At 36.6% G+C, this 21,762-nt stretch overlaps 1 protein-coding gene across 1 annotated transcript in view; it reads left to right on the plus strand.

Annotated features, from left to right (window-relative positions):
• ABCA13 (ATP binding cassette subfamily A member 13) overlaps positions 1 to 21,762 on the plus strand; it is a 201,325-nt gene that overhangs the window by 175,972 nt on the left and 3,591 nt on the right. Inside the window, exons 52-55 of the mRNA XM_026088100.1 lie at positions 3,405 to 3,539; positions 5,963 to 6,066; positions 8,692 to 8,784; positions 21,111 to 21,216. Of these exons, the coding sequence (XP_025943885.1) occupies positions 3,405 to 3,539; positions 5,963 to 6,066; positions 8,692 to 8,784; positions 21,111 to 21,216 (438 nt within the window). The remainder of the gene's footprint in view (positions 1 to 3,404; positions 3,540 to 5,962; positions 6,067 to 8,691; positions 8,785 to 21,110; positions 21,217 to 21,762) is intronic.

Below are 21,762 nucleotides of genomic sequence, written 5' to 3' on the forward strand. Positions count from 1 at the left end.
AGAACATCATGATGAATATGACGAGGAGGGGGGAAGGTGATTGTGTATGTATCTCACATCTACTAAAGGAAGGAAACCATTAGAACTGTAAATTTCTTGCATAATTGTGTGTATCTGTTTGAAGATTTTTCACTTGTCCAATTCTAAATTTCTATTCAAATAGTTGGAGAGATTTTCATTTTTACTTTATAGTGTACAGACCACAAGACACCACACGTTATACAGATAAATGAAGTTATAATGGAGATGTGCAGGCTACTCCACAATATATTTAATATATATCTAATTTCATTTAGATGACATCTTCATTACTATTTAGGTCATATTGATGAAGCTGACACTACTATTACTGAAAATATAATATACATTAAAGAAGAGAGAAAAAGAGTAAGGGTCATCTCTTGAAAGAAGAATGAGCTCTGTATTCGTATATTTGCTGAAGTGTCCTCTGCAATGATGCTTTGAAATGTAAGGGTTGTAGAAGATAGGAGGATTGGGAGACTTTTTAGGTTCAGTTGCGAAACCATTAGGAGTAAAAAAGCTGAATAATTCTTCTGCCTTTATGTTGCTCATGTGGTTCAGCTCTGAATCTGTCCTGATTTGGTATGTATCTTGCACAAAAGAAGTGTATCTAGATACCAAGCCAGACTGTGGCATGCACTGTAATGGTCTGCAAGATATAGCTTGGAAGCTCTACACATTGAAAGCAGCATCAAAGTGAGTACTATGAACTGATTCCCCCTCCCCTCCCCTTTTACCTTTAGTAAACCTTTGTCTTGCAAAATTCCCACAGCAGAGGACTCAGGAGGCTCCAGCTCCTTCTTGTGCACAACAGGACATGGCATAGTTATGCATAGCTGTGCAGTGCATGCTTTTGAGTAACTACCAGATAGTTGGGAGAATTGTAGAGCTAGATAAATTGTAAATCTGGCTAAGTTGGACTTTTTTAATGTTGCTTTCTGAAAAGAACATTATGTTCCTACCTTCAGTAAAAATAAAGATAACAAGTAAGAGAGGAGGCCTTTAAACTGTTACTGGGCTGGCTTTCTAAAAGCTTCTGATACATGATTCAGTCTCATTGGGGGCTACAGACTGCAGTCTGATTTAGCTTCCTTGACTTTTTTTTTTCTCTCCTTTCTATGGCAGTAATCCTTAGCTTTCTAAATTCTTCCCCGCACAGTGTTCATTGCCTCTTTTAAGGAATGGCATTTTGATAACTTGCACTAACAGAGTAATACTTCAAAGCAGTCTTAGAAAAAGCAGTTCTGATCATAGCTAAAGAGCAGTTTTCACTACATTTCAGTTCTGGAATATAGTTGTCTTTTCCTTATTATTTAATAACTCTTGAAGTGTGTTGTGGTTTTCAGTGCATTTTCTGTGTAAACAGGAGATCACACATTTTTTCACTTATTTAAAAATTTTATGAATTTTTCTGCACAATTCTCTGAATATTGGTGAATTTATAGAAGGAAAATCCTGTTGTCAGTAACATGCATACATTCCCAGTGGTAGTAAAGTCAATTTAGTAGAGTGGATAAGCTGTCTACTATATACTTCAGAGGTAATGACATTATAGTCTGTTTCTGTAGGGTTTTTCTTTTTAGTTTAAATAAAGCTCTCTATGTATTTAATTTTTTTAGGTGCTGGCTGGTGTTAGAGAAATGGGGTACATAAGCTTTTGTATAATTAGACCTATGCTTGGAAGGAAAAAAAAGCCCTGCTCAGCTGTTATATCTTGGTCTTTTGACCATTTCTAAAGCCACAGAATGTTAAAGCCACTACTGCTGCAGTCCTGCTGTTGTGCAGCAGTAGTGTCTGAAGGAAAGGAAAACAGACTGTGAACTATCTCTGAAATAGCAGAAGACATGAACTTCTGAGCATGAAATTGTCTATGGGTGGTTTCATGGTTGCCGATTAACTTTTTTTKGGGGGGGGGGAGGTGTTGGTTTTGTTTTTAACCTCTGCATTTAAAATAGTCAGAGCAATGTTTATGAAACATAGCTTTTGTCAGGTTATACATTAATGTACATAGAACACAAGCAACTTTGCATACCAATGCCTGAATACATAAAAAATATTGCAGATTCTCACACTGCATCATTGTGCCTGCTTACAAAGAAATTCCTCTTGGAAATGTCTCTTATTTTTAGATGTAATGCTGAAAATCTTGCTGAAAGAATCATGAAGATTTTGATAACTTCATAAAGAATTTGCATAAAACTCTTAACAAAAATACGATCAAGCTCATAGCAGTTTATTTGAAATGGATAGTGAATATTAATTCACAGTATTCCTTATTGGCTTTTTTTTTTTCTGTTGGCTTTTCTGAATTAATTGGACAGTGTCCCTCTGATCTGACTTTAAGACACTGAGGGAGTGCAGAGGGAACAAAAATAATGTGCAGGGTGGTGGGGGACGTTCTGGCAGTTGATCTGAAACAATAGTTAAAAGCACCATGGAACTACTTGTTTTGCAAGAAACCCCCAGCTGTGCTACACCCACCATAAAGACAGACCAGCTCTATTACAGATTTGCTTTTCCCTTGATGGTATAGTTGGCCAGCAGCTCGTCACTAACCACCTGCTGCTTTGCAGGACATATCTGGTAGTGGTGAGTAGATGAGTTGCTGCTGTTCTCATGTTCTCACACAAGGTCTCCCAGGATGGTCCAGCAGTGATAGCTGATGTAGGAGGAGCAAGGCTGTTGCTACACTTTAAATTCTCTTGCACCGATGCTGGAGGGAGCCTCGAACATCAGCAGCGTCTCTGACATGTGCAGAAGAAAGGCCATACAGGACAGCATGAATTTTGTCTTCAGCTGTGCTCATGTGCCTGCCCAACTTACTCTGATCACAACTGCTAATTTAACCGATTACAACCAAAAAAGAGTTAGGGTCAGGTTACCCCTCTCCATTCTTAGAAAGGTACGTTAAATGAATCCTACATTACCTTTGGTCTTTAAGAAACTCCACATCCTTGACCTATGACTTGCTTTTCCACCATTTCCATCTTTGTGGTTGAGGTAGAATTTTGTTTCCTGAATTTTCTATCACTCAGTAAGTTTGTTTGATCAAATAAATACTGGACAACGAGGTGGAATGAGGAACATTTTAAATTACTGACTTGGCAACCCAAAATGAATGAAAATGACTGTTACAAGGGATGACAAAGCAAAATTTTCCATATAGAAAAATCCTTATCCTTTGTGGGGAGGAAAGGGTCTTGGAGCAGTTTTTTATGTGAGTCTAGGATTCAAAAATAATGATATGCAGCAGATGTGGGGAAATAAGGAAATAACTTGTACATTTATTTTTAATATGAATGAACTGAGTACTCTTTCAGTTTAAGCACAGATGCTACCTGATTTGGCTTCTCTTTGCTAACCTTCAAATTTCTAAATTGCAGGTAGCAGCAGACCTTGTTAACCGGTTACACCTCAATGCCCATGTTGACAAACTGGTGAGGACATACAGTTGTGGCACAAAGAGGAAGCTCTCTACTGCTGTGGCTTTAGTTGGCAAACCCCAAATACTTTTATTGGTGAGTAAAGGCAATACTATGGCTACTTTGGAAACATGGAGAAATGGGTTCTCTTTGTTTTGCTGTACTAATACTTCTTATTTTATATTYGAGTGCTCACAAATCTGAATCTGAAATTGTGTTTTTTTTCTTCTTCTCCCCCCCCCCCCTCCACTTGGGGTATCAGGGTGGGCAGGGGAAGACGGCCATGAACAAGCACAGATACAACTGTAATATCCTGTGGGCCCATATAGGTACTTTTTTTAAAAAGAGATTTCTTTATATAGAGAAAGAGAAATATAATTTACTGTAAAATACAGTAATGTATTATGTATTCTCTATTGTGGGCATAATACAAGAAACATATATCAACAATTCTGCTGGCTTCCTCAACAATGAAGATTTTGATTTTAATTAATAATTTTGTGCTGGTGTTTTTGATTATTAGGCTGTCTTTTTCATGTCGTGTATGCTACGTTTGCTACATGTTACATGTTTGCTACATGTCAAGCTCCATAAATCTGGATGGTTTTTATATTTTTATTTTATACACAAATCATGCAACCAACCAAATACTCCTGAATGGGAATAAATTATTTATCACATGCTGTCTTGGTGCCTGCATCCTGCTGTTCCAAAGTATCAACTCATTTAGGCCAGTTTCACCTTCAACTTAAACAATGCCTTTTGTATTGAAGATTAGGGAATTGCAACACTATGGGAGTTGTATCATTATTACACTATATTCTCTTTCTCATCGTTGCATACAGTTTCACTAGAAAAGATTAAATATCCCTTTCTTAAGCCTTGGATGGGAAGAGCTAAGCCAGTTAAGTGGTAAAATAAACCTTTCAGAACTATTAGATGGAGGTAATGGTTGCTCCCCAAAGTTGAGGGGGGAAACAGTACTTCCAGTAATAGATCACAGATAAAGCAGAACTGGATTAAATTTGTGTTCTCATGAGATTCATGTTTCTAAAGTTGGATATGTTCTGGAAACCAGAGATTTTCCTACTTTTAACTTCCTCACTCTTCCTAAACCTTCTAATTGCCTCACTTCTAAGCTGAATGATTTTATTTGCATTTTGTGTTTAAACTGACCCTGGTTCAGTTAGTAAAAGAAGGAGATAATCTTAAATCAGTGCTTTTTCCTGATCTTAGAAAATGCTCCTACTGTTTTGTAATCTTTTTATGACAGCATGCTACTTCAAGTAGCCATTTCAGCTTACTTGCTGCAAGGCTCACATTATTGCATATATAATGACAAGAGAAAAGAAAAATACTCAAATATCCCAAATGCTTTAAAAGATTTGGGTGTTTTTGGAAAACTTTCAGATTTTAAGGGTGTTATTCCGTATTTTAAAAGATTTTCTGTGTCTGAGAAGCATTGGCACCAACGTAAACCATTGAATCTGCTTCCAGCTTGCATTCAGGGTCTCATAGCTTTTAATTTAGGTGATATTTGGGCTGGGTTTTTTAATTATCTTTGCTTTTTCACCTTTGCTTTGTCAGCACTCCACATGTAACAGGAGACTGAACTGAATTTGTTTTCCCCTTGGCCATTGGTGGCTAAGCAACAGAATCGATATCAGACAGGATGCTCTGTTTCTGGAGAACTTTTCTTACAGGCTTCAGCTAGGATTTCTTGCAAAATACACTAGCCAAGCCCATACCATCATAACAAGTGCTGGCACTTCTCATGAAATTATACAGTATTAAAAGCAACTTGAAGAGTTCTTCTCCTTAGGTTTGAAGTGACAGAGAATGGCTTTTGACAATAAGGTATCATTCCTTCTGCTTTCATGAACAGACAAGGTTAAAAATTGATTTATTGAGGACAGCACGATTAGATAGGATGGGGAAATGTAGTTTTGTAGCTGCACTTCTATCTCCATGGAAGCTATCTGAGCTAGAAATTGGACAAGTCAGAAGGTTTGCATGAGGCAACACTGACTGGATTTTTGTTCAGTCCTATGGGTTCTTCCAACCATGGATGAGAATTCTTTTTGAAGGGAGGTTTGGGAGCAACTGCTGGGGGATTTATAATCCAAACATACTATCCGTAGCTGGGTATGGTATGGGTGGTGACAAGCAGCCTTGAATTTATAGGGCTTCTGCTCCAATTGTTTGTGCCTGTGGCAGTCATGTAGGGAAGGAAGAAGCGTCAAACTCTCGCCAAAAGTGAGAAAAGAAACTGCAAATCTCTCCTATGAAAAAGTATAAAAATGATTGAGTAAAAATATACACTTTTAATTTAGAAATAAAGCTGTGTGTGCTAGAGCAAAAAAAGATAAGGATGCCTTTAAAATGACCTTCTGAAAATGTAACTTTTTTAGAGGAAAATATATGCTTTTACTGTGAGTTCTGTTAATTCTTCATGCTGGGCTTGGACTGTGGTATGTTTTTCCCATGATTTTTGGCTGTATTGTTATTTTTTCCTGTAGGATGAGCCCAGTTCTGGGATGGATCCCTGCTCTAAACGCTACCTTTGGAAAACCATCCTGAAAGAAGTTCAAGATGGCTGTGCAGCTGTGCTGACATCCCACAGGTGAGAGCCCTTATCCTAGCAACCAGCGTAGTCCCACTCTCTCCTCGCCTGCTGTCAACTGAGGGCAGAAGAGCGTATTCTGAAGGCATGCTGGGGTGTGAAACTCGAGGAGTATCTTGCTATTTTATGGAAATTCCTTCTTGCTCGTGAAAGCTGAACTCGCGTAAATCCTAATTATTTTCTATATTTAATTCTCAAGGACTAGATTATGGCTCAGTGGTGTTGCAGGTAGAAAAAAGATACAATGAATTCTTCCTTTTCCTGGCTGCTTCTGTTCAATGTTGCAGTGTCTCTTGTTACTTGAAATATCAGTGTTATCCTTTTGTGGTTGCCCACTTTACAAACCTTTTAAAGGGAGATGGGAATGGAAACCACTCTTCTGACTTTATCAAGGATTCTGGTTTGTATCAGGATATGAAAAGAGTATGCCATGGCATCTTAGACAGATGCAACAGATATTCTCTGTATGCACTGTTGGAATTACTAGGAGTGACCCTGTCATTTTGAAAGAGTGGATCTGTATTAAATACCTTGTCAATTCTCCAATACGGTCATTGGTGTCTCAGTTTAATTGAGGAAACATTGAAACTGTTTTGTAACATTGTTAGTAAATGAAATAAATTACATGTTTCCTGTAGGGAATATAGTATAGTGTAATTATATATAAAATGGCGTTAGTTGAGGGAGAGATCATGAAGACATGCCCAGAAGGGACAGAACTAATTAATCAAAACAGCAACATAATATTTTGGCCAAATGAAATGTGAAGCAGTAGATGAAGCAATAAAAGAATGCAATAAAATGTTCTCTTATTATTTGTTAGATACTGTTAAATTTTTCGGATGTTGTCGAAATGTGGTTTTTGTCCCTGAACATGCATGTGCTTCAGTACTGCTGAAAAAATACTCTCAGAAATTTTGACTATTATATTTTTTGAAATGGATTCTTTAAAATCGCATAGGTATATAGAATATATAGTATACTTGAACCCCAGGTGTTTACCAGCTCATTCAGTTCAGGAATGGAAGTTATACAATGTGAGTTAAATTGAGTGGTCTTCAGAAAACAGTGCAGTTTGACTTTTCAGTCCAGGTTAAGAACCCTCTAGTGTCAAACAGCAGCTAAACAGAAGGTAATTGTGATTTCATTACTAATATGTTGTAACAAGAAAATAAACTAAATCCATCAAATAAATTGTTACTAATTATTCATTTAGCTTGACGAATAAATGACTTTCAGCTGAAGCAGTTATAATGGTAGAGCAGTCCACACAGATTTCATTTCTAATTAATAAGATGTTTTTGTGCTGGGTCGGATGAAGGAGAGATTATTTTGTATTTGCTGAAGGCTGTTGGAGATATCTGAGATTCTTTCAAAGGCTACTTACACAACTAAAGTAATGCACATCAGCAAATAAATGAACAAGGTATAGTGATGGTTTCACCTGTAAAAAATAGTGTTTGTGGTCAGTTGGCTTAATTTTCAAGAGAACATTTAACTGTTAGTTTTGTTTTAAGGGGGGAGAGGAGTGAGATTGTATTAGTTGTCCATACAAGCCTATTTGTGTTATTTTGCCACAGTTGATGATTGTTATGCCAAGCAGAGCATTGGAAGGTATTGCACCATAGACAGACTTGGACACAGAGCTTATCTCCTGTTTTCTGGGAAGACATGTTAGTAGCCCTCTCTCCATCCCTCTCAAGCATAATGGCTTATGTTTTAGCAGTTCTTGCCCTGTCCCTGTCCCATTTTAAGAGTGTGCCTAAGAGGATACTTCAGTTGCAATTCCCATGCTCTCTCAGGTAAAAGTGCTAGAATTTGGATTGATACAGGGCTGAGTCTATCTCAGAGGGGCTGGGGAGTGCACACAGTGAACTGCAAGGACATCAAACAACTTTGGCCTCTCGTTTGCGTGATGAAATACATCCTCACTGAAGTCCTGTGTTTAAACTGATGCTTTGGAAAAACTGTTCACATAATTCTGTATGATATGTAGAAGGGGGCAGCCCATCTGCCATAAGCTTTACAAGTCAAGGTTATTCATTGTCATTTGAAGCAGTCGCTTGCAGCAGGATTCTGCTTTTCAGCTGCATTTGTGTCCTAAATTCTGTTTGGGTTTTTTGCATCTGTTCTGCCCAGCAATCAGACTGAGGATAACTTTGCTGTATAAGGGTATGTACCATACAAGAGGCAGCTGAGCAAACTAACTTTTGTCTTCCTCCTCCGTCTCTTAGCTCAAAATGACTGTAAGCAGGTATTAAGGGGAATAACAATGTTCACGGCTCTCGCGCTCAGTGACATTGCTGAAACTGCCTATCAGGTATTTGACTTTACTAATAAAACTTTTGTATTGTGGCCAGAGTTGTCCAATTAGTTCTGGACTACAAACATAAATTCATTTTTATGGCTTTCTTCTAGCTGTAATGTGGTAATAAATTTTGGTATGTACTGACTAGGACTACAATTTGAACTGTTGACTTAAAAGCCAAAGGTTTTGTGTAGCAATTTTTGCAGCTATCCAGTTTCCTTCCTTTTTAATTAAAAGTTAAGTATAAATACTGTTTTGTTTTCACTATTATTCTTTTAATCTTTTTCTCCCCTCCCCCCCCAAACCTTACTTTCTAGTATGGAAGAATGTGAAGCCCTCTGCACACGGCTTGCTATTATGGTCAATGGAAGTTTCAAGTGTCTTGGTTCTCCCCAGCACATTAAAAACAGGTATTATATGCCAAAATCAAACCTTCTGCAGCTACATTCAATCTAAGAACTGGCAAGACGTTTTAATAGTGCCAATGAGACATAAATACTTAAAACTGCCAAGCACATCTTTCATTTTCTCCTGTCACTAAAGTTAAGAGAGTCAATTAGGATATCTTAGCAAACTAAATTGACATATGGCATAACTAAAATGCTTTGTAGTCTGCACTGGTAGTTGAAGAGACAAATTTGTATCTAAATGAAGCACTTCTGCACTCAGTTTGAGAAATGCATTGTGAGAATTCAACATTTTGTCATATTATAAAATACTCTTCTGTTGCTTGTGACTATGGTTTTCTACTTCCTATTCCTGGACTGAGTGAGCCACCCTTGTGCTTTACTTCTACTCATAAGTCTGATTTAGTATCTGTAAATGGGGTTGTTTATTCAGAGGGCAAGCCCAAATGACCATTAAGAAAACAGGTCCAGAAGTGGAGGGGAAAGTTGCTGCAACTTGCAGCTGAAACATTTACATTCAGTATTAAAAAGAACTTTTGTGACACGCAGACAGTCCTCTGTGTAAAATAACATAGCTTACTTGCAAGCAGCAAAGCTACGCTGATTTGTACCAGCTCAAAGTTTAGTGGTCTTAAGTGCAGGTACATTTGACAATGTAAATAAGCTCTACAGTAATGTTTGAGTTATTGCCTGTGATGGTTATAGGGCAATCTGTGTCACAGACAACTTTTGTCCCCCTTGAGGGCAGTTTTGACTTTTTGTCCTTCACTTTAGATAGAACTGCAGGCCCTTGTTTCATAGCTACGTTGGCAGGCCTGATTCAGGTTGATTTTAATAAGCTCTTTCATTCTAATATTTTTTAACCAGCAAGACAGACTTTCAGCTAGAGGCCTTACAAAGGGGATGATAAAAAGGATAGAGGTCTGTATCTACGTTTCTCATTGCTCTGTGGGATCATAGCCACCTTTACAAGATTGCATACCTTTCGGAAGGTACTTACCTCCATTTCTGAAGGCATAAGAAGTCAGTCACCCTCCAGCAGTTTCTGCTTCTTTTGTCTCTAGCTCTTTGTCTTTGCCAGCCTGTCTGTTCTTCTCAAATTTCACAGGAAGAGTGGTCTGTTGTCCCACTAGCTGAAGTACTGTAGTAGGAGTTGAGGCGCTCTTTATTCCCCTTGTAATAATAGAGAAAAGGACAGATGTCTGTAGAGGGACACTCAGATCTTGGGTGGGTGAAGCTGTTTTTTGAAGATGTGTGTGTCCTCTAATAAAGGGGTATAGTATTACTAGGCTCCTAACATGGGCACTTCAGTTAAGTGCATAAAGGTAGCTGGGTAAATCTGGGTCTCCCTTTGCTGTGTTTCACATTCTCTGGAGTGAGCATGTGTCTCTGTCTTCTCAGCTTGACCTTGAAAGGGAAAAATCAGGCATTCCACAAAGACTAGGTTCACCTTTATCTTCAGTGACTTTATCATTGTTTTGCCACTCTGGATGTTTTTTTTTAGCAGTTATCTTTTCATCTAACCTCTTAGGAAGTAAGCCATCATAAACAAATGCTCAGATGTATGCACCGTACTCATAAAAATAGCACAGATATTTATCAATTTCTGTATACTGTCTCTGCAAATATACCTCTTTCAGATCATAGTAAGAAAAACAATGGAACGGAATAAACTATATGACACACTAGAAGTATCTTCAAATTAATTCTGATATCAAAATATTCATAAACCAACCATTCAGAAATCAAGGCTGTATGAGCTCCTCTTTTAAACTCTCCAAAGGAAGATCATGATAAAAGAATTTTTGATAGTCACATTCATAGTGATTATTTGTTAAAAATCATTGTAATTTAAAAAAGCACACCTTCTGTCTGCTAAGAATATTTCCTGTTAGAAGCAGGTTTGTGTTCTTTATATTGTCATGACAGTTCTTTATATAAATATATATCAATGGTATTCATTTGGGATTTTATAGTATGTGCCCTGGTTACTAATATTACTGAGACTTTCTGAAGAAACTCCATAGCTGAAATTGCACTGAAATTTTCATTTAAGGCAGGATGAAAATCCCTTTAACTTCTAGCCCATTGATTGATTTAGTCTCCAAATTTACCACACTTATTGTTCAGGAACTTACTGAATTTTTCTAATGCTTTAGAACATTTTATTAGGAGAAAATACTCACTAATTTTATCAAAGGAATGAATTAAAATCACGCAGTTCTCAGAATTTGCTCTGACTGCCTAATTCATTTCCTTGGCTTCTGGGAGCAAAGCCACTGTAGGGAGCAGGGAGTACTGTCTTAAACCTCATAAACAAAAGGCTGTTAAAGCATCTTGGCATGGGTATAGGAAATAGGCTTTTTTAATTATTATTATTTTTTAATTAAGCATGTAGTAAAATTATTTCTATTCTTTCTTTGGAAAACTTTTGATAAGTACTGGGAGAAGCCAAAGAGCGTCCCAGTACTCCTATTATTTTCTGCTTGCTCTAGCTTCCAAACTTCCCTCCAGACACAGCTCCTGACTGTGGTTTTCTTTACTTGTCACTCCAGAACACTCTCCTAAACCCCAGGCTCTTGCACACTTGATAAATAAGGTCATCATTACAGGATTAAGAAACCCACTACCTCAGTGTAATTCATCTTTTAAACTTATTTGAAGATAACTTCCAGATATACTACAATATGCCTTACAGAGAACTCCTGAATCTGGGTGAGAAGGGAAAGGAGAGGAAAGCAGAATGATTCTTTTACCTGCTATTCCAAAGAAGATCACTGAATTGATTAAGCTGTTGTAAAATTTTAATTCTCTCACTTTCTATTCCATCTATGAACTTTTTCATTTTCATGAAAAACTTCCAGAATCTGAAAGTATATCTAGTTATTCCTTCCCTCCTGTTTTTTCCTTCCCTCCATATGATTTAATAGCTCTGTCATTCTTACTCCCATACAGAGGGAGACGTTATTCCTTCTGAAGTGGTGGAGCATAACATTCCTAGATCTACTATTCAGGAACACCTACCTACCAAAGAACACTTTCCTTAACAGCCACCTCCACTGGTGTAGTCACTTCCGTTTTTCAGTGTTTTCATACATTAGCACTCTCTAGTGTATTTGTCCCTGGCACCATCTTGCAGTAAAACACTCTTGCCTTACATTTTGTTTTAAAACAAAACCATTCCACTAAACAATGTAATTGAAGGAAAGCATAAGAAAAGCTGATTTTTCTGCATCTGTTTTCATCTAAATTACTCTACTCCTATTGTAAAAATTGTTTCTTGATGGTGTGTGTGTGTGTTAATTTTCTCTTATTTATAAGCAGCTCTTGATATCTTTAATCTATCTTTAATTTGTTTCTACAAATCAAATTGAATAAATATTTAAAAATCAATTGCAAGTCACCTGATCTAGGTTTCTTTGGGTGAAAGAAATCCAAATATTTTATAAACTTTTAAACCAAAGAGAACCTTCCTATGGCTTTTATTTATGCTAGAATTAGCCCTCTATGGTAAGAAATAACAGTAAGAGCAGGTTATTTTTTTTTTTTACATGTGATAACATTAGCATGTGTCAAGAATGTTTTTTATATTTGTAAATATAGTTACATTCACATTTTTTCTACCCTTCTTGGGGTTTCTTCTGTCTTGATGCAAATCCTCAAAATTGTTTCTTTGCTTTTATTTTTATACCATTGCAGCATGTAAAGTCTGCATTATGATTTCCTTTTTCATGGATCAGTGCTGAAGACCTAATGGGTCTTTTCTGAGGCAGTGTTAAATTTGCTTCTTAGCTGTGGTAGGAAGTTTCAGGGATTCAGCTTCCACTCTCAGGACACTTTCAGCCGTTGGCAGAYGTGAAAGACCACAGTCTTGGACTGAATACAGGTTTGTCAGATGGCAGTACAAAGTTCCCCTATGAAGGGTGTGGGTGAGCTCCAGGAAGATACTAATGTGTAGCATAAAAGCTTCATAGGGTTATAAAAAAAAAAAAGACACATGCTGCTTCTAATGTGTGAGACTTGATTCATTTTTCCAGCTCTTATGCAAATTTGTTATAAATTGTTCATCCAAAAATGTCTCCTCATTACAACTGTAGGTATTTGGGTTCCTACTCCCAATTGTTGAGCCCTGACTATATTTATCTATGTTTAAATAGATTTAAAGTACCTTCAAATGTTTCTCAGTAGTATAATAAGTGTTGGACTTCTTCAGAAGGGCCTTTCATTGCAGGTGGCAAATTTCTGAATAATGCCAAAAAAAGATAATGTTAGCTGGAAAGAATGAATTAAAGGATAATTTCCAAAAAAGTTAGTATCTTAGTTCTAGACATAGTTTGTATGAGCTAGATGTGCTAGCAGTTGTGCCTGTTAAAACCTAATTTCAGTTGATTCCTGCCAACTAAGTCAATTACTCTAGATTGTGAATGGATTACATCTAAATGCTCTCTCCAGTATTCTCCATTATACTTAATGTTTTTTTAAAAAATTCACAGAAGCATTTCCATGTTAGATACAGCTGGCCAGTCCTCTGGGAACAACATTTTSAATACCATCCTTCATTTTAGGGCCATCTGGACAGACTTCTTATAGCTGAAAAACCCATACCAATTTTTCAAGTGCTGGACACGTATGAAGTCTGTGCTCAAATAGTATCAGCAAGCCATCTGATTAAATTACCCAGCAATTAATCCATTTGTTATAGCAGAGTTAGAATGGAAAATGTGTTGCCAAGCTATTTACATTTTTACATTTTTTTAAAGATTGATTAAGAATATTTTATTGCTTTTCTCAAGAGAACTCTCACATGTAGATTTCTTAAATGGGAAAGAAAGGATTAAGTTTAAAGATCTCATGAATATTTCAGCTTTCAGTGGAAACAGTGTTATCATACTAACAGATACAGCAGTAAGTTTATTAATGCCATAAAATATACAAGCGATCATATTCAAGAATATAATTTTTATTCCTATTGACTAGGAAACATCAATTCCTTTTCTATGTGAAAAAATATTAGGGCAGTGGATGTATACATGTGTATTGATGTAATATAGCGGTTTGTTTATCTTCCCAGAGGAAAACTTGAAGAAAAGAGTTCTACAACCTTTAAAACACACAGACTAAAAGTTTGCAAATGAGCAATGTCTTTGCACTCATGTAAAACTGTTTGTGCAACATTAATTCAGCCCTAATATGTGTGTGCATTCTGGTGTAAATTTTTTGTGATTTTTATACTACGTTTTCCATGTGACATGGGAATATAACTGCGTACCTATTCATTTAATGAGTAGCAGCTAATTAAGATTTCATATTCTCCTTTCGCTTTAGTGGGTAATCTGTGTACTGTCTTTACTGCACATTTTTTCATTCATTGGTGCTGTATCGCAGTGCTTAATAAATGTCAATGTCTATTTTTTCACAACACCTCTGGGGAAAAGATTTTGAAATTATTCTTCCCATTTTACAGAAGAGTAACTGAAGGGTGATGCCCACACTATAGTTAAAAGGTTTTGGGTAGCTAGTCCGAGCTCTTTATGGCTAAATATTTTCAGTATGTTTAACATTACGTAGCATTTAGTACTTTAAAAGTGCAGTCAAAAGGACAGAGCCTATTAACTTCAGCTGTAGCTGTGAGTGTTTCTGAAAATACTGTGAATTCCTTCTGCAAATTGGAGCCCGGGGTCTCAAGGTGGGCACCTGTAAAGACAGGAAAGCAGATATGAAAAATGTGGTCTGAGTTACCACAGATCACACGTGTGCTGGAGTGGAAGGACAGAATTCAGTTCCCCAGAGCAATATTCATCCCCCAGCACTGTGAACAACTTATTTCTCTTCCTCATCAGTCTGCTGTCTTATTTGCAATATTTTCCAAATATTGCAGTAAATAAAGCCACTTCTCCAAGAATGTTGCTCCAGTATATCCTGTGAGCCATTCATGATAGGGTTTTCTGGAAGAGATGCTATGTGATGATGTAATTAAAAGGTTGTAAAATAATGCAAATATACTGATGGTTTAAAATATGAATTTCACAGCTGGCCCTCATTCTGGTTTTCATAACTTGAGAACTTGACTTTGAAATCTTGATAATGTCCTTTTAATAGACATTTTAGTGCGTAATAGCCTGATTAAAAATAAAAACAACCCCTAAAAAAATCAGAAAAAAGAATCCATTTGATAACAATGCAATGATACCAAAATTGTTGGAAACATTCAAATTTTCACTTCACCCAAAAGATTCAATAATCCCAAATTTAATTTAATCCCAAATTTTAAGGAAACACACACCTTAAAATCTTCCATCAGGATAAAATTCAAAAATTTCATTTAAAATACTTTCAGCCTAGGCTGTGCTGGAAACATCTACTTCTTAGGTTCAAACACAATGAAACAAAACACTTGAACTTTTTCAGCCCGGAACAAGAAATATCCTAAGTATGACTTTGATTTGAAGCCAAGGCAGGGGAAAAAAGAGGCAGTATTTAAATTCTCTAGGATTAAACAAATGCTGTGACTGGAGGGAGAGACTCAAGATCACTTTTCACCATTGTCTTTTGTAGACCTTCAGCGTTACCATGGGATAGTTGTCTTCTCTAGGCAGAAACCACCTGTTGCACCTCTGTTCTGGGCAAATTTGGGGCTGGATGTGCCTGCAATGGGAGCAGGATCTTTGTAGTATATGCAGAGAGGCTGCAGTTGCTGAAACATGCAGCAAAGAGCGTGGGTGACATGGCATTACCTGCCCACTTTGGGAGATATGGGGGAAGTCTTTTCTTGTTCACAGTCTGCGAGCACCATCTTGATTAGGTTCGTGCTCCTTTTTTGCATTACTTTCCTCCTGTTTTTCACTGTTGAGCCCCAGAAACCCCTTTGAAGAAACAGTTCTGGGGCTTCATAGGCTTTGCCATCAACCTTGCAGAGAATTATGGTGCTGGTGTTCCTGTTTCTCTAGGAGTGTAATATATGGGTAATATAAGAGTGAACCAGCTCTCTGATATTTGTCTGTATATGTAAACATACAAACGTGTACATACATAATTCAGAGAGTGAGGCAAAGTTGTACCTTGAACTGGTCATAACCTCGGACTATCATTGTTGCAACAATAATATTACTCAATATAGAAATTAAGTTTAGATGGTTTGGTGTGAAAGTCTGGAGTGCATGTGAACAAAAGCATGTGTATGATATACTTGAACAAGTGTTATCAGTTCCTTTAACATCTGTCTTTATATTCCCATTGCTACTCAGGAAAAATCGTTATCAGTTACGAAAAGATAAAAACAAAACCTACAAACAGTATATGGAAGACAGATTTTATAATTTAGTTGTTATTGTATCTAATCAAGATATTTTATTTGTTCAGTAACACTGAGATTGTTCCACTTTTTGAATATCACAGAAGGAATTGGCATTTTGCAAGTGATACTATTTTTGCGTTTGATATTAGCAGATTTGCAGATTTTTAAAAATAAAGCAACTGTTCACCTCAATTTTAGAAACTTTTTTTCCTTCCTAGATATTGTCTCTATCTGCTTAACAGATGAGGTCATAAATGTATAGTGTTACTTCAAATTCCCTTAAACTGTGATGTATTTGTTTTAATCATTTTTATTTCAGTTTCTTTTTCTTATTTCAATTTTTGTTCAACCTCTATTTTCAATATTTTTCAATTTTTGTTCTCTTTGTAAATTTTATTTATGTCTGTAAGGAGAATGCCCTGAATCTGTATCCTGGACTTGAGTAATCATATTGAAATAACTAAGTTACCTTTTTTAGATGAGACCTATTCATTTAAGGAAAGTAGAACCTTATCTGTCTGCAAATGAATGCAAACCAAAGCATTATGGCAAACAGTGCAGTAACAAATTATTCCCCCTCTTTGATTTATGGCATATATTCTAAAAGATTCATTAAGTGCCAACGTGGTTTTTTATTTTGTTTTCGTTTTATTTTGTTGTCCACTAATGTCATTTTGGAGTAATCTTTGATCTATCAGACTAGCACATGCATAAAGTATGCACATTATTTTTCCACAAGTAAACTTTCCAGCAGCTGTAATTTTTTGATGCATATATAGAGGCATAGATGCCAGGACTTGAAAGCACAATATTCTCCAGGAAATGTACTCTTTGATTAGTGGCAAGAAATATATGGATGATTAGATGCTCTGCTTATTCATCAAGAGTTAGGATATAGGGTCATGTTTTTGATTTGCCGAGGGGAAGAAGAGAAGGTAGATAGTGGTTGGGAAGAATGTGATTCAGGAGCTGGTCATTCTTGACCCTACTGTAAGTTAAACCACTAGTTGCTAGCTTTGGTTTTGTTTTGTTGTGTTTTTTTGACAAGCAAACTTGTAACAATTTTTAATGAAAGTACAGATTATTGTAGAGCAAAGAGAAGTCTGCTGGTAATGGACTTTTTCTTTGTTAGCTTTCATAAAAACCAGGGTTTCATGGGTCAAGTGTCAAAAACCACTAGATTAGTACATCTAGGGACCCCTTGTGACTGACCAAGTGTGAGCTCAGCTGACTAGCCACAATGCGTTGTGTTTCAGCAACTTCTCTTCACCATTCAAATCTGCATTCGGACCTCTGAAGGATGGGCAAAAGGCAACACTGAAGTGTTAGTATTACCTGATCTGCTCCAAATGGTAACTCCTCTACTAAATATTTATGAGAATTTTCAGCCTTTGAGCAACTCAATTCACTTCCGTTCCCTTTTCGTGGCTGGAAGGAACACCAGGGAAGCAGACAGGGCACTTCCTCACCAGTGCAGGTCTGGCTACACAGAGGATACTTTCCCACATTACTCAGCCAGCCTCCAGCAATTTGTGGTTTAGAAGCTTGTTAAGTCAGAGGTGATATATTAGTGGATATATTTTTTTTTCCTCATGAATTTGTCTAATCTGTTATTCAACTCATGTCAAGGTCTGGCATCCAGCACATCCTGTGTCAATGAGCTCTACAGTTTTCTCATGTGCTGTAGGGAAAATTACTTCCTCTTACTGGTTTTGAACTACCTTCCGTATAATTTAATTTGATGCCCTCTGTTCTTGCATGAAAAACAGGGATATAGAGAGTGAAGAATATTCCTTAATCACTTTCTCTGCCCCAGTCATGATTCTGAGCTCTGTCAGAACACCTTTCTACTATCTAGTCATCTTTTTCTTTGACTGAAAAGTTTTAGCCTATTTAGTAACTGCCGATATGGAAACTTTTCCATTCTTGTTGCCATTTTATGTTCCTTTCATTCCTTCGTTGTTTGACCTGCTCAGCTAGCTTGAGGACCTATGTAATTACAGGAGTGTGGAGTATGGTCCAGATCAATAACTCAAGTATTTATCCATCAACTTTGTATGTGTTTTGTAGTCCTTGCTAAGATCATGGTTCTGTGGTGATGCTGTTGTTAATATTCAAGTTAATTAGTTTTTAAAAATCACTCTGGGAATTAGTTTCAGTGTCATGGTAGTGTTTTACTAGATGATAGCTTGGTACTGTACTCAGGAAATAATACTCCCAGAGCTGCTGACTAGGTCAAAGTCACATTTGAACAACTAGTTTGACTGGGAAGAGAAGAAAGGAAGGATAGAGAGGAAAAATAATTTGTGTCAGAATGTATGTGTGTACAAATAAAAATGCAGGTGTTGTTAAAGTAACGCGATAGAAATCAGCAATGGAAAATATGTTTGTTGAATAGCTTTGAAGAGATGGTGATTCTTTTGCAACAGATGGCTGCTGAACAGGTGTGCTGGCTCAACTTATGCCATTTTAATGATAATGTTTCCCTCCTTAGGTCTTGAACTATCAGGTGCTAAAGGTTTGATCCTGATAGTGCTAATCAAACCAAATAGTGCTTTTCTCTGTAATTCTGCTTTGGGTTTCTGAATTAATTAAATCGCCTGAATCAGAGAGGAAAACAGAGTGAAAAAAAATGGTCAACTTGATTTCCATTGCCTTAGTTGGCTACTGAAAGCAGCTTGCTGATTATAGCAGGGAGAAATGTTTATTGCTGATCAGCTTACTCTGTATGGAGAGCTCTCATACTAAAATAAATTATAAATACAAGGTATAGAAGCTGCATAATTTGACTAGTTAAATAAATAAATCTTTTAAATCTTTTTATTTGTACCATGACGGTGTTTACACCATTCATGATTTAGATTAACACCAAAGTTGCACAGACTTCTCTGTCTTTGCTAATGAAAATTTTGATTCTTTTCTTTGGAAACTTCACTGTATGCAACAATTTCGTTTTATGGTACTGTTGAACTTCTCCATAAGCCAGCATTTTAAGCTGTAATTCGACAATGATTGGGTAGAGATGCCAGAAAACAGATCAGAATCAATGATCTCTTGTAAAATGTTGCSTCAGGTTGGCTGTCATCTAAATTGAACACCCTTGTTAACTATATCCATCTTTGTAACATCTTTTTTTATTGTCACATGCATTTCTACAGGGATGATGCTATGCATTTAAAAGATTTAATTAGAGATCTATCATGTGTTAGTAAATCACTGCAAGGCAAACCAGCCAGCCACTGCTTCGGATTCCACCTTGTTCTGGATCCCTCTGGTATAACAGTGCTCATCTGTCATATCACACCAGTCAATGAATATTTGGGATCCTTCAGCATGGACTAGATAGGATTTAATTCATGCACATTCCTTCAAGAACCAACAAACTGGACACTGCATCAGGAATGCTTCCTTCTCCTTACTCCATTTCAAACAGTTCAATAGTTGCATCTGACTGCAATGAAAAAAACCCAGCCCCCCAGTAATTTATTTTTAATGGGATCTTTTGTATAGGGCAGCTTTTTTATGCAGAAGCTGCCATTGTCATAGCTAAAATGTAGCAACTATGCTTTTATATTACAGAGAGAGATAGGATCTTGTCTGATAAGATCCTTGGAAATTATACTTTGTTCTTTCAATTCACCTGAAGTTCTTAATAAAATAAAATTTGTGGTCTAACATTTTTCACAGTATAATGAAGTCAATGAAGACTCTATTATGTTATATTAACAGAGGTTCTGGTCAATAAAAAATAAATGTTAAAGTCCTTACTTTGCTATCCATGTATTATATAAATGGGGAACCTGAGGTGCTTGATGTGAAGTATTTTGCTTGGAGGTACTCAGTCTGTGGTTAAACTAGAAATACATCTTAGATTAGTCCCTTTTGGTTTTTATTGTGTTTTGACTGAGATTCTGTAGACATTTTTATTTCCTATATTTGAAAAGGGCAGCATCATACAGTTTGCCACTCTACTTATTTTGCTTTGATCATATAAAAATGTACTTCATACATGTCAAACGCAAATAGCCCAGCTGCTATCCTGAATCACAAGTTGCACACAGAAAAGATGTGGGAGGGTATTGGCATGAGGCAGTACTATTGAAGATAGTCACTAGAAACTGAAGAATTGGAGTAAAGGATCTGGGGATGAGTAATTGTGGAGCTGTAGAGTAAAGAAAAAGAAATAAAGGCCGCAGCCGGTGCCACTGCCTCTCTGTGGTGCTCTGCCCCCCATCAGGCGCACCCCGCTCTGGGAACTGGTGCCACATGGCTTCAGCTGCTTGAGCAATGTGCTTGAGAATATGGTTGCCATTTCAATGTTTATGGGTTTATTGTAAATTCCCCAGCTAAATATTAGAAGCGAGTAAATCTAATAAAAAATAATGTGCAAATTAGATTGCCTGTGCTTAACTTCATCGCTTGTATATTGAGAGAGAGAAACAGATTGCCTAAATTATTCTATGAGACAGACTGGGTAGCTATAGCGCTAAAGAAAACTTATTAACTCTGCCACCTCCCTAAATACCCCTATACTTTGCTTTGTGTATCTTTAGAACATGGTTGCACTCACATTTGCTGAAATAAAAGCTGTGCTGCTTTGTTAAGAGATCTGAAAAATGCAGCGTTACATCCTCATTTTTCCTCACTAAAGAGCTGAAGTTAAGGATTATTTTTTTCTGTATTTGAGATTGGTAAACTTCATAGTTTGTTTTACTTAACTATTCAAAGCAATGTATTAAAACATGCTTTAGTTAACATAACTTTAGGTACTTCAGAAAATGGATCATACTATAATAACTAAAACAATAGGTAAAGAAAACAAGGATTTTTGTTTGTTTGTTTCTGTTTATTACCATTAATTTAACAAACTGCTCACTGAAATCAGTGTCTCTTGTTTGATATATAATACCAAAATCCCAGTGATAATACAATAGGCATACGTGATGTTATTTGACATAATTGTTATAGGAAAATCAATCAAAACAAATGTTCTTCCTGTGTTCATGGTACAGACATTTCTGTTTATCATTCTCAGGTTTGGAGATGGCTATTCCGTCAAGGTTTGGCTTAGCAAAGAAATCAACTATGGAAAGGTCATTTTGGACTGTCTACAACTGCATTTTCCTGGAACACATTTTAAGGTACAGCAAAAATTCCTCCTCATAGTAATTATTCTATGGCAGAATTAAATATGGGATAATGAGAAAAAAAGATATACTTTTTAATACGTTGATTTGGTCTTTTTTTTCTGAAAAAGTATATATGGTTATCCCTTTTATTTTCTTATTCAGCAGTTCATTTAAATCTGACTTGTGATATTGATCAAGTTAACATCCAACTCCAAAAAGCCCTTTAGGCAACATAAACAAACAAGCCTTTTCTGTGAGTAACAATTTCCTGTTGCTTGTATTGTTGACCTGGTTGAACTTTCCTTTGTGTTCACCTGAAGTAGGAATGCACTGCAGTCGCTAAGAGTATTTGCTTTGATAGCAAATGGCTTTCCAGTAAGGTTCATAGATGGCAACTCTCATGCTCTTTGCTGGGATTTTTTTATTTGATATGGAGCCCTACAAACTAACCGTAGTAATTAGATTCCAAGGAAGACTCTTGAACGCCCTTAACTCATCCTTTCCTTCTGCCCCCTCCCCCCCGCAATTTGTGTTTAGGAAAAAAATTATGTAAGCCTA

Source organism: Apteryx rowi, unplaced genomic scaffold, assembly GCF_003343035.1.
Source record: "Apteryx rowi isolate R43461 unplaced genomic scaffold, aptRow1 scaffold_750, whole genome shotgun sequence".
Taxonomy (NCBI): domain Eukaryota; kingdom Metazoa; phylum Chordata; class Aves; order Apterygiformes; family Apterygidae; genus Apteryx; species Apteryx rowi.